Source organism: Mytilus galloprovincialis, chromosome 7, assembly GCF_965363235.1.
Source record: "Mytilus galloprovincialis chromosome 7, xbMytGall1.hap1.1, whole genome shotgun sequence".
In the NCBI taxonomy this organism is placed as follows: domain Eukaryota; kingdom Metazoa; phylum Mollusca; class Bivalvia; order Mytilida; family Mytilidae; genus Mytilus; species Mytilus galloprovincialis.
This window is the reverse complement of record NC_134844.1, coordinates 15,887,298-15,900,648: the sequence shown is the minus strand read 5'-3', so window position 1 is coordinate 15,900,648 and position 13,351 is coordinate 15,887,298. Positions and strand designations below refer to the sequence as shown.

At 32.4% G+C, this 13,351-nt stretch overlaps 1 protein-coding gene across 1 annotated transcript in view; it reads right to left on the bottom strand.

The window, feature by feature from the left end:
• LOC143082407 (uncharacterized) overlaps nucleotides 1-12,943 on the bottom strand; it is a 69,970-nt gene extending 57,027 nt beyond the window's left edge. The window contains exons 1-5 of the mRNA XM_076258058.1: nucleotides 11,901-12,943; nucleotides 10,026-10,340; nucleotides 6,017-6,322; nucleotides 5,084-5,140; nucleotides 2,466-2,762 (exon numbers count right to left, since the gene is read on the bottom strand). Of these exons, the coding sequence (XP_076114173.1) occupies nucleotides 2,466-2,762; nucleotides 5,084-5,140; nucleotides 6,017-6,322; nucleotides 10,026-10,340; nucleotides 11,901-12,879 (1,954 nt within the window). The 5' untranslated portion in view covers nucleotides 12,880-12,943. The remainder of the gene's footprint in view (nucleotides 1-2,465; nucleotides 2,763-5,083; nucleotides 5,141-6,016; nucleotides 6,323-10,025; nucleotides 10,341-11,900) is intronic.
• Between the last annotated feature and the right edge of the window lie 408 nt (nucleotides 12,944-13,351).

Here is a 13,351-nt window from a genome sequence, read left to right as displayed (position 1 = left end):
CTGAATTGGATTACTTAGAATTACTGAAAAAGTAAATTACTTGTATTTACTGGAAATTACTTAACATCACCAATAATTACTATCAATGATCAATAATTTTGACAAATTCAATTACTTGAATCAAGTAATTGAATTACTTTTTTATGGTAATTCCAAGTAATTTTTTTTTAGAGTGCGTTAGTGATATAGATATCAAGATCGAGGAAAGGGCAGTGGTCATTGTTAGTATTAGCTTTATTTAAAGTGAGTTCAACAGGATAAATTTCTTTAGTATACATACTGAAGTAGTCATTATTGAGAGCCAAAATATCATCCAAATATATAAAAGTATTAATAAATTTGTTTATTAGATGTTGTTTCGATGGGTCTTTGCTGATTTTTGTCATAAATTGTAACTCATAGCAATACAAAAATAGGTCCGCAATAAGTGGTGCACAGTTAGTCCCCATTGGAATTCCGATAACCTGGCGATATACAGAATCTCCAAAGCGAACAAAAATGTTATCTTGTAAAAATTCAAGGGCATATATAGTATCAAAGCATGTCCAATTGACATATTTTTTTTTGTTTATTGCTACTAAAAAATGACCTAAAAGAGTTTGAACATATATATTCACATTCTGACTTTTTAAAGGCCCATTTAATTAGTTGGCTGAATTTTTTCTTAATGAGAATGTGAGGCAATGTGGTATACAGGGTAAAAAAATCAAAACTTTGAACAGATTCAAAATCACCAATATAAGCATGCAATTTATCAAGAACTTCCAACGAGTTCTTGACACTCCAAAAGTAATTGATTCCAATATTTTCGAAGGCCTTATTTGAACAATTTATTATCAGGTTTTTGATTGTACCCAGTGTAATGGTAAGAAGAATAGACAATTTAGTAGTGGAACAATGGCTTGAAGACGAAATAAATCTATATTTGTACGGTGTTTTGTGTAGCTTCGGAAGCCAATACATAGTAGGGACTTTCATTGTATTTTGTTCTGCTTGTAAAGCGGTAGCTAAAAGTGTATGTTTGTTACAGATGTCGTTTTCTGAAAATGGAGTCAGTTGGAATGTTGGTGAATTGGTAATTTTGTTTTCAGAACCTCAATGTAAATTTACGTCAAACAATAATAATATTATTAGCATTTATCGGCCGGGACAAAAACAAATTCCTTGGCTAGTTCTTTTAGTTTATGTTTGATACGAGAAATAGGTTTATTATGGTTATTGTTAATAATAAAATGTTCTTTAAAATGTTGAATACGTATGTCAACTATGTTCATTACTGAATTAAAAAAAGAGTCCAAAGATTTTTTGTCAGCTTTTTCCCGTTTTATCCATTTCAAACAGTAAGTACGGAGTGAGTCGTGGATGATATTACGACACTCATTCCAATTAATAACTGACGGGGGACGATATTTAGGTCCTTTACTGAGGAATGATTTTAACTCTCGGTCTTGAACGATGTTAAGATCTCCTGTTATAACATGGGAAATGGATCCATAAATGTATGCGGAATTACTACAATTACATGAAGTTAGTGTATTTTCACTGATATTAACATCTTTACACAATTGGTTATAATTAAACACAAATTTCCGGGTAGATTTCTTGTAAATATAACAAATAAGAGGGAGATCAGTCTTGTCAAAATATCCAGGAATTTGTTCTTTAACAGAATGGTCGTTAAATATACCGGCTATATTTACAAAATCTAAACCTTTATTGACATACTTTATTTTAATAAAATGTTTTTTATGATCTTCAGGGCGATCAATTTTTGGAAATAGTTTAGATTAACAATATGCCATAATAATTTGAACTATTTCATACTTAGGACTGTTATATGAAATTGTAAATGCAATCCTCCAAAATTTTATTTAACCTATTAACCGGTAATGAACAGAGCTTTGTTAACAGATAATGTCTGCCGTTGTTTTTTTAAATAGAAATTAAGTCCGAAATATTGGTATGATTGGTACGAAATTTTCTTTGATTGCGATTTTTTCTATTACCGTGAGAACGGTTTTTACGAACAGGTTTAGAAACTATATCCAAAATGTTAACGGAATCGGTTCTTGATATATTACCAATTCCAATGATATTATCATTAAGACCGAGAGGGTAGACTGTCTGTAATTTTTTAATCCAATTTAATTCAATTATTTTCCGTGATCGTACAAACTTTGAATGAGATTCACCAGGCTGCTTATGTACTTTTGGTTTTCTTTTAATATATTTTCTTTTTTGAAAAGACATGGTCATTTTGTTTTTGACTTTAACGTTTCAATTTTTGTTATCATTCGCCAATATTTTTAAAGATTACAACTCAACATATATATATTACAATCAGTCAAACAACGCCTGAGCCTCTGTGTCTTATTCAAAACCATAAGTAAGGGAATCGATGAAATGGAAGTTATTACGGCGTCCAATAGATCACACGCTATACAAACAGTTTTCCATTACTATACCTCCATTCATCCCAATCCTTGGTAGACGTATTTCACCACCTTTATGGTTCACATTTGCTTTTGCATTCAGCAGATCATTGACCACGTCTTGAAGGTCAAACTCCAGTGCAGTAGTCAACGGTGTGTCATAAAAGTTATCCATGATATTCACGTCTCCCCCTTTTTTCAGTATAATTCTTACAGTGTCTTCACATCGAAGCCATACCGCTATTATTAAGGGATATATTTCTGACATAGTAGACTTGTTGACATCTATCCCGGCTACCAAAAATGCGTTCAATACTTGCAGCTTCTCCGCTACAAAAATCATAAAAGCTTATTTTTTTGCCCATCTGACATTGGTAGTAACGATAAGATCCTTTGATTGCTTCGTAAGTGTTATTAAATCCTAGAAATTTATAAAGAACATTTCTAAACTAAAACGAAAGCTATGATAAAATTTATTCAAATATAATCGTGACCTAACAAATACTAGTGCGCTTTTAATGTATAGCTAAAAACTTATAAATACTAGTTAATCGATTTGTTTTATAATATTGCACTACGTTGTATATATCCCCCACATAACCTTGTACTTAAAAAAATATGATAGGTGCCGTACTTGTGCGGGTAAGAGAACGGGGCTTGACAAGATGCGTTCGACTCCAATCTTAAATAACACGCTTAGGATTAACAGTTTTTCTGTCAGAGATCGGGGTGCTCTCCATTCACTCTTGCCTCAACCACCAATAAAAAATTGACCGCCGTGTATTAGCCAACTGCACTGAGAATGCCTTAAACACCACAATCATTTTATCACTCTTGCATTGTGTATCTAAAGCATATCAACCAGATTCTAACATATTTATAGATGTTGTATTTGACATATCACATGTAATTTATACTATATTATTCATTCTCAAATCAAATATCTATAGCTGATAAATCGGTTTGGGTTTTGTTGAAGACCTTACGGTGACCAATGATAGTTGTTTACTTTTATGTCATTTAGTTGGAAGTTGTCCCATTTATAGTAATACCACATCTTTTTATCTTTATATTTAAAAACTTTTTAATGTTGAAAGGGAAGTTATTCTCTGAAAATGTTTTATTTTGCCTTTAAGAACAAGTGTATATATGTTGTCATTTATAGATATCAAGTTTTTATTTTCTGCGTGAATTATTTTTAGAAATTTAAGAGTAGATTTAAGTCAAAGTCGGAGTCATGTATTTAAGCAAGTTAAAAGAAAACGTTCTCTACTGTTTCGAATGTGCATTTGTTCAAAAGCAATTATACATTATTTTGCATTTGATTATTATCATGAATTTTGGAGTGGGAACATGTTTTATATCCTCCAGAATAAACCTGAAGATATAGTTAACTGGGTTTTAGGACTGCAATTTGACAATGTAATACCCTCCCGTTTTTTCAGCATCCTAAATATGAAAAGAAATTTAAACATCTACCATACGCTTGAATTTACGACACACGTCTATATATCTATATCTTTTGACATTCTTGCTCCCATTTGAGAACAGAAAGCGCAAGACACAGAAAGTGAAAAAAAGTCGAATTACTATCATCAATGATCTTGAATTTCCTATCATTGTCTGAACACAGTCGTATACGTTCGTAATATATTTCAGAATGGTTCGGAGAGATCGACCAAGCACACCGAGAGTGAAATGTGCGTCCCGTTACAATCGGTGAAACTCAGCCGATTTTGTCTAGTATTCTGATTACAATCGTGATTATGTCGTGAAAGATTTGGCTGTATCCATTCAAAATTTTAACAATGCGCAGTGTTTTCTAGAAGGTGTTTTATGGAACGGTCATGATCTTGAGGAATTTATCATTGCTGTTTTTCCCGATTTAGTCAAAATTCCATCCATATGATCATGCCGAATCCGTTCCGGAACAGTCCCGTTATCAGTTAATACGAAATTCGACTAGTCTACTCACGTCAGAGAACCGACAATTAGAGAACACAACACGAGTCCAGATCAAGCTGTTTGCAATGCGGTACAGCAGAATGTGGTAGGAAATGCGATCCGAGAGTACCTGATTATCAAGAATATGGCGAAAGTTTTCTTAAGCTTGGGTTACACATTCCTGATTCTTACTATCGTCATTAACAGGACTATTCCCGATTAAAATTTGACAAAAGTCTGATCAAGATTCTATGAGTCGTGTTTGGAAATTTAAACACAACACCGAAATATACACAAGAAACTAAAATTAAAAATCATACAAGACTAACAAATGCCAGAGGCTCATGACTTTGGATAGGCGCATACATGCGGCGGGTTTAAACATGTTTTTGAGATCTCAACCCTCCCCAATACCTCTAGCCAATGTAGAAAAAAACAAACATACAACAATACGCACAGTAAAACTCAGTTCAAAAGAAGTCAGAGTCCGATGTCAGAATAGGTAACAAAGGACTACTAGCAGTAACTGACATGCTAATTGTTCGAACTAGACTCTATATATGAAAACAACGAGCGACATATACTCTGTATAGTTTTCAAAGAAACGTATGACTAACGACAAAATTGTATGTCAATCGTTCAACACTACTGTGTGTTTGCTTTAACCTGTTGACAATTGGTAGAACTAATATTTACATTGTACCTACAGGGTTTGTCCAACTCCGCTTGTCTGAAGTTCCCTGTCTTCCATTCCAGAAACAAATCTGTAAAGAACAAAGGAAATTTTTCTTTCTTGAATGCAAAACAAATAAGATACCTAAACACGCTTTCATAATTTTTTTTTAATTTAACGCAGATAAAGTAGCTACAGAGACTGAGTAGATATATCTCCACAATGAATAATAGTGTGCTATTTGAACTTGTGAATGTTCTAACATTTTAAAGTTAACAAAGATTAAGCTTTTACGAAAGGCTTTCTTAGTCAAAACCATTTCCTAGTACGACTGTCGGCCCTTGACCAACCCTCGTTGTGGTCTATGATTGTGATTGAAATGTTTATGAGATCAGTTTTGGCGTGCCTAGGTAATCTCAAATGACGACTAACGGGGATGTCGAGCTTGCAGGTGTTGTCACTTTTATGAACATTCATGCGTTTTTCCAATGGCTGTTCGTTCTCGCCACCATACTGCATGGTCAAACCTATGATTGCGATGGATAAGAACCGCAATTTTAATATGTGTACATGAAATCAAAATTTCGTGGCAGAGGGATCTAAATAGGGCACTAACAGCATTTTTTAAAAGATCAAACAGTGAAAAAGTATATGTTTAAACAAAACGCATTTGACTAACAGCTCGAAAAACGGATGTTCTTCATCCCTGCTGACTTCCATTGTCGATTGCCAAATAATCGGATCACTAGATGTAACAAAATGGATCTAAATGTTAATTTTATATCAAACAGAAAACAGTAAACTTGCGGAAAAGATGGTATAACACAAACAAAAGGTTCAAACCGTTGTTTATATATAGCGATTTGTTCACATGAGTTAATTCCGAAAAGGTTTATGAAAACGTATTGTGTATTGTATTTGCTAAATACTAATGTACAAGTACTTAATGCTATTCATATTCTCTAACCTGCAAACATGTCGAAAGCAGTAAGCCCTTTTGCATTTCTGTATGAAATATCAGCCCCTTTTTCTAGTAGAGCACAACAGACTTGGTACCTTTCTTGTTTGACACACTTCATCAATAAGGAATCATAACCATCTTTATGTAGATTTGGATCTGCACCTTTTTCAATCATTAAAATTGGCACAGTGTTATCAAAATCTGCTTCAACTATAAGATTAAATAGATAGTTTCCACATGGATGCTTGTAATTAAGAAGCAAGCCCCTTTGAATCATCGCTCTCATGGTGGAATTTGTATTGGCTGTCGATCCTATTTTGATATAAATGAATATTTAAAATAGACAAAACAGTCAAAACAGTCAAATTTACAAAGTCTATAATATCTAAAATAGTCAAAATAGTCAAATTAACAAAGTATGTGCATCAAACAAACCATTTGAATTGTTTTGAGTTTTGTGATTTCGGGCACTTTTATACTTGACTTTACGGTATGAGCTTTGTATATTGTTGAAGGCCGTACACTAATATATAACTGTTAAATTTTGTGACAATTGATCACTTGTGGAGAGTTGTCTCATTGACAATCATACACCATCTTCTTTTTTTATACAAACATTAAAAATAACGATGATAAAATAAGTTAAGTCAATAATCATTTCAACGCTGTATATTGTTTTGAAGAATGCATAAATCGTGCAATATCTAAGTGTAAAGACAAGAAATTGTTAGTTAGCTAACACATTTTTTTTTAAGTGAAACCATTCATGAAAACTGCTGAATTTTTTTATATACTTTTTATTGAACGTTACTGTTTAACATTTCTTTAAAGCCTAAAATGTACAATCAATGATGTTTATATGTCAAACATAAAACCATTATAAATATAAGCACTGACTGCAATGCAATTAACAGTAAATTATGTAACAAAAGTTGCAGCAATGCGATTTACAACTAGTTTATGAACAAACTAGTAAAGGTTGTGCAGAAATAATTCTTTCAATATTTGTTAATTTTCATACGATAATATACCTAAATATTATCTAAATACTGAAATAACACTATCTTTGTCGTATATAAATCTGTTATCAATTTCAATGCACGAATCTCTTATTGTATACAATTGATAACCTGATTTATATAAATAAACTTACAGTAGTTCATACGTGTTTCTCGTTACTCGTTTTTATATAGATAAGTCCGTTGGTTTTTTCCGTTTGAATGGTTTTACATTACTAATTTTTGGGCCCTTTAATTATAGCTTGCTGTTCAGTGTGAGTTAAGGCTCTGTGTTGAAGGCCGCACATTGACCTATAACAGTGTGTGTGTAAAGTGCGGATCCTAAAATATCATTTTTACTGTATATGCCATAAATGTCTAATGTAGAATGATAAATAAACAGACGAACTTTTTTTAATTTTTGAAGAAAATGAAGAAAATGAGTTAAAATGTATATGTTCAGAAATACATAATACTAATAAAACAAAGTAAGAGATGCGAGCGGGGTTTTATCGCGCCTAAAGCCATCCAGCTGTGAAATATATACCAAAATAGGTGAATATTTAGGACATTTCACGAACAGATCGTGCAGGTGCTTTATAACTAACATGTAAGATGTTGTTGCAGTAAAAAATATTCATTTTAATACAATTATTAATGTTGTGTAACGTAGAATATGTTTTGTCATTCAGTTTCTTCATATTTAACTAAATTCCACTATGATGATTTCGTAATGCTAGTCATGTTTACTGTCGAATAATGATACTATTTTTTCATTTTCACTGTGGAGCGAATCATTAGTATTGTATATGCGGTGCATTTTCACTGTATAATTATTATTTTTTTATCTATTACAGCTCATTTCTTTAAGCATGTAGAGCAAGACTTTAGTTGATTTGCTTGCTTTTTTTAAATTTAATAATCATTATGATAACACCCAATTTAATTCAAATATTAAAAATACAGGTTAAACTATGCCTATTCATATTGTTTAAAAATGTCAATCTTATTTACAAAGTTTGTATAAACAATTTTACAAACAAAGCAAGCAAGCCAACCAAAGTTTTGCTTTACATGAATTAGGAAATTAGCTGTAAAGCCTTAATTTAGCCGACTTGCTCAAATAATAGATAAAGTAAGAGAAAGATTTGATAAAATTTAACTTACGGAGGAAAGTTTGGTTTTAAAACACTCTAATAAATTCAATAGAAATAACATTTATTTCAAATGTATTCCATTTAGTTTCTTATAAAGCGTATAGGGATCTTTATCCTTATTTTTTTTTATCCATTTCACCACTAATTACGTACATCTTGGTATATATTGCACCTTTGTTTTCCCGTTTAAAAGGTTTTACACTGGAGCCCTTTATAACTTGCTGTTCGGTGTGAGCCAAAACTCCATGTTGAAGACCGTGTTTTAACGTGTAATGGTCTACTTTTATAAATTGTGACTCGGATGAAGAGTTGTCTCATTGTCACATACGACATCTATATATGGCTCAAAAACGAAACGAGACGGGATAAAAAGGGATAAAAAAATCCACGCTACTTTTTTAATATATTTATAATGGGCTTAATATGAGATAAAATAGTGGGTCGCATGTGGGTATAAGCGTCACGCCGGATTGCCGAATTTTTGCAAGCGTGACAGGTGAAAGTCAAATGATTGTGTAGTGAAAAACGGGAAATGAAGTCTAGCGGGACACGGATAATTACAAAAAATTAGAACTGCATAGTATAAGCTGGATACGGGAATCTGACAAAACAATAAACGGAATACGGGAATCTGCCAAAACAGTAAGCGGGATCCGGGATCAGAACCCCCAAATGAGACCCCAGAATAAGATATTTTTGTATATTCATCCTATTGTTACAGTCATGCCTTCAATAACAAATGTATCCGATGCATGCATTTTTTTTTTATATATTTGGTCCCTTTTTCAATTTTGTGGGGTCCAAATTTATAGACAAAAGTCCTTTAGTAAAGATATTTGGAATTCGTTAACATGCTGACTCTAACCTTGTATCTAGTTTGGGGATTTTTTGCCTAGTTGCTAAAATAGCCCACATAGAGTTCCATAGGGTCTAAAATCAACAAAAATGAATTGTAGCATGCATTTTGTGTACAATAACCCAAATGTGCATGGTTTTACCTCTGCGGTAGACGTATCCATTCGCGGATCTAGAATTTTTCATACGTAGGGGCCCACTGACTGCCTAAGAGGGCCCGCTGCTGTCACGTTCCAGTGATTCCCTATATAAGTTAAAATCAAGGAGAAACGTAATCTGAAGAATCCAATATGACATTTTGAGAATCGCTTTTGTTACAAGTTTGAAAAGCTATATATTTGAAGAATGAATGAGGAGTTTGTATTTCAAATTGGAAATACATGTATCATAAATCCTAAAGTTATCAACTAAGTTTTTTTCATTTGTTGCAAGTGCATTTATCACATAATTCTACAATAAAAATTCCTCGCATCTTTGAAAATTCTACATTAATAATGACTGCACTAACAGTGATAATTCATCGCATCTATAGTTAAAATGGATCGCTTTCAATAATCGATATGCTATATTATGATGCTTTTATAACACTTATTTGAACTTTAATGCTATGTTTGTACATTTATATTATAAAGACATATCACAATGAAAATATGTTAAAACTTAACTTAAAATCCTTTAACTTGATATTTTCAAAACGTAAACAAATACAGTTTTCCCATGATCCTTTATTCTTCAATAGACATACCCGCATATAACAGTAAAAATGAACTAGCTGGATTCGCACTTTATATACACTGTATAATGGTTTACTTTTATAAATTGTTATCATAGATATCAGGATTAAATTTTGTATTTACGCCTGACGAGCGTTTTGTCTACAAAAGACTCATCAGTGTCAGTGATGTTCGAATCCAAAAAAGTTAACAAAGCCAAATAAAATACGAAGTTATGAGTCAATTAGAAATGTCAGATATCATAAAACCTTTGGATAAGAAAAATACCAACCTGATTTACAACAATAGTGAGCTGGATTGTTGCAATCCACTCCAATGTGGTTCACGTTTGCACCAGACTCAATTAATTGTTCTGCAACCTCAAACAAATTGTTTTTAAGGGCTAAAATCAGCGGCGAATCTTTCCCCGCTCGAGTCAGGTTAGGATTGGCACCGAATGAAAGTAGTTTTGATACATTTTTTTGCATTTTCAGTAGTTCAGAGTATGTAAATGGCCCTCGTAAAAGTGTTTCTAAAGTTGATACTCCATGCCTTGTTTCAATTTCATCCACAGAAATACCAGTTTTTATGAATAACTGCAGTTGATCTGAAATGGGACAATAAAGTGCAAATAACATTCCTACTACAGGGTAGCCATTACGATTACGCCTGTATCCCTGCACCATTAACGTTTATCAAGCGTCTTAGTGATCGTCATTGTGCACTAGAAACTAGAAATAATGGTTGTTCTGTAGGTACTTAATGACAATTCACTAATGACAGCAGCGCTAATTATCAATTTTGAGAATTCCCTAATTTTTCGTACAATATAGAATTTTAGTTTTCCAACCACTCGCTCAACATTGGAATGAAAGTGACGATGCCCCTAAACGCACAAATGACGTTCACTTAAACCAGAGTTTTTGACGGAAATGCATCGAACTCGAAAGTTGTCTATTACATTGAAGTTCTTATTTTTAATTTCACCCTTGAAAGGTGAATGTGTTTTCTCAGAAATTTCTTTCATTAGGAAAATTCAAAATCCACAAAAATGAAAGGTGATGATTCAAAAATATTTAAATGATAAGGAGCTATATTAAAGACATGGATATACAAAAAGGAGTATAGGTTTATTTTTGCAATTTAAACCTTTTTTACCTAAATGTATACGTCAATTCAATCAACGTGTGATTGCAACTGATATCTGAAGATATTAAAAGGTCAAAACTTTTATTGACTAACTAAATGAAACAAAATGTGCTAACAGGTGTTAATGGAATTGCCCAAATTGAAAAATTTGGAAGGCACTTAAATGTGATTTTCGTTTTTTAGATTCTTACATAGTTACTCATGGATTATCGGATTTATTGACTCTTGATACTTAGGTTGTCAATTTTAAAGTCCTTGCCGAGGCTCGAACTTTTTATAGTTATAATTTAACTGTCTCGATTGGATTAATCCGATAATTCACTGGTACCAATATGAGAATCTATATATGTAATATGTTGTTGCTTCTTTTTATATCCAGAGCTGTGCTTATAGTGTAATGAGGCCCCTCATGGGGGGGGGGGGGGGGTCCTAGTAATCACATAATCACCATTTTTTTGCCAATATAATCACATAATCATTAAATATTTGCTTATCTTTAGTAATCAAATAATCATAAACTAAAAATACAGTCCTAGGTAATCAAATAATCATGAAATATTTGGCTTAATAATCAAATAATCATTAAAAAAACGGCCAAGTAATCACATAATCAAAAACCCCATGAGGGCCCTCTATAATTTATACCTGATACAAAATATACCACAAAGAATAGGGGAGATAACTGCTTTATTTCTCAATACTTGGTGTACAAAAACGGTGAAATCAAACATCAGAAACAATTAAACCAGTTAAAACCATTAAATTTAAATCGTTAAGATAATTTAGCCTTATAGATCGAGATATCCGTTTTTCGGGCGAGGTACGGTGTGACAAATAACTGAATAATGGTTCAATTGTGTGAAATTAACAACATGAAAGATCTAATTTAACATTATAATTAGCTGGTGTATTTATGTAACATTGCACTAAAACTAATAAATATTAAATTGTGTGGTATTGAAGGAATCAACTAAATTTATATCGACTATTATATTCATACATCAAATATGTTACTTACTGTAAGATTCACAGCACTGTATAGCCGTTTTACCGATCTTTCCTTTACTGGCACCTGCTTTTATCAAAGCTATAAGGTCTTCTTTCTTGGCACTGTTTTCAAAAGCAATCATTAAAACAGAACTGCCTTCGTGCTCCACATTTGGATTTGCTCCATGCTTCAGAAAATCTTGTATTAGAGACGGACAGTTCATGGCCGCCAAGGAAAAACAGTCAATCCAACCAGTTTTGTAAGCTCTACCTTTAAATGATACATTAGCCCCCTTTTCAATTAAAATTTTGGCATTTTCACTACACTTATGTTTAAGAGCAATGAAAAGAGGCTGTTGACCATTCGGTGGTTTCCCCCAGTGTTCATTCACATTAGCTCCATATTTCAGCAACAGTTTTAACATATTTGCGCCATCTTCTCTCTGAGCTAAATAATGAATGGGTCGAAGATTTCGTCCTTGAAATCCAATGTTAACGTCTGCTCCACATTGACACAATATCTTTGCTGCTTCATATATTTTTTCTGTTACAATTGTAAATAAAGCTGTACTCTTATTTGGAAAGATCTTGTTTATGTCTAAATTTCCATTATATTTTAAGCTTTGTACAATATTGCAATTACCAGATATAGCCGCATAGTAAAATGCATTTTTGTCATAGTCCGTGGTAAGTGCTGATTTGAATGAACTATCACGAACGGTTTGCAGTAAATAATTAACAATATTTTCATTACCTTCTTCACAAGCAATATGTAATGTGTTTTTGCCAGTTCTATGTTTTTCTCGTACATTAGCACCCAAGTCAACCAACATTTTTAAAAGCTCTACGGAGCCAAATTCTGCAGCATAATGAATTAATTTTTTATCATGAGATCCTTTGAAATCTAAAACAACAGTCTTCTTTGTTGTATCGTCACATAAAGATAAAAGAGTTTCAATGCATTTTGAATTAAGTGCCCTCCGTAACTCAATTTGAAACGAATCCTCCATTTTGTCATCTATATCGACATTTTTTTTCTACGGTCGGGTTGTTGTCCCTTTGACACATTCCCCATTTCCATTCTCAATTTTATAATATCTGCACAGTTTTATTGAATGATAACATTTGTTTAAATACATAACGATATAACAGATAACGAAATGATTATAGGTTTCATAACTAGAGATAATGGGACAATTTGCTATCACTCTACTGGTATTAGTTCGTTCAGTGTGATACAAGAAATATCTCTATATACAGGAAATAGATAACTGGCCTCAATGATAAGAGAAACACGTACTATACAGTTTTTAAATATTTATTGAATAAACATATATTGCATTATTATAAACAGCGAATTTATTTGTTGATAATTTATTTTTGCAGTAGTATAATAGTATAGTATGATAAAAATTAGAACTGTTATGCAGAAGAATTATTGCAAAACATCAACAATTAGTCTTACCAAAAGGATCATACATG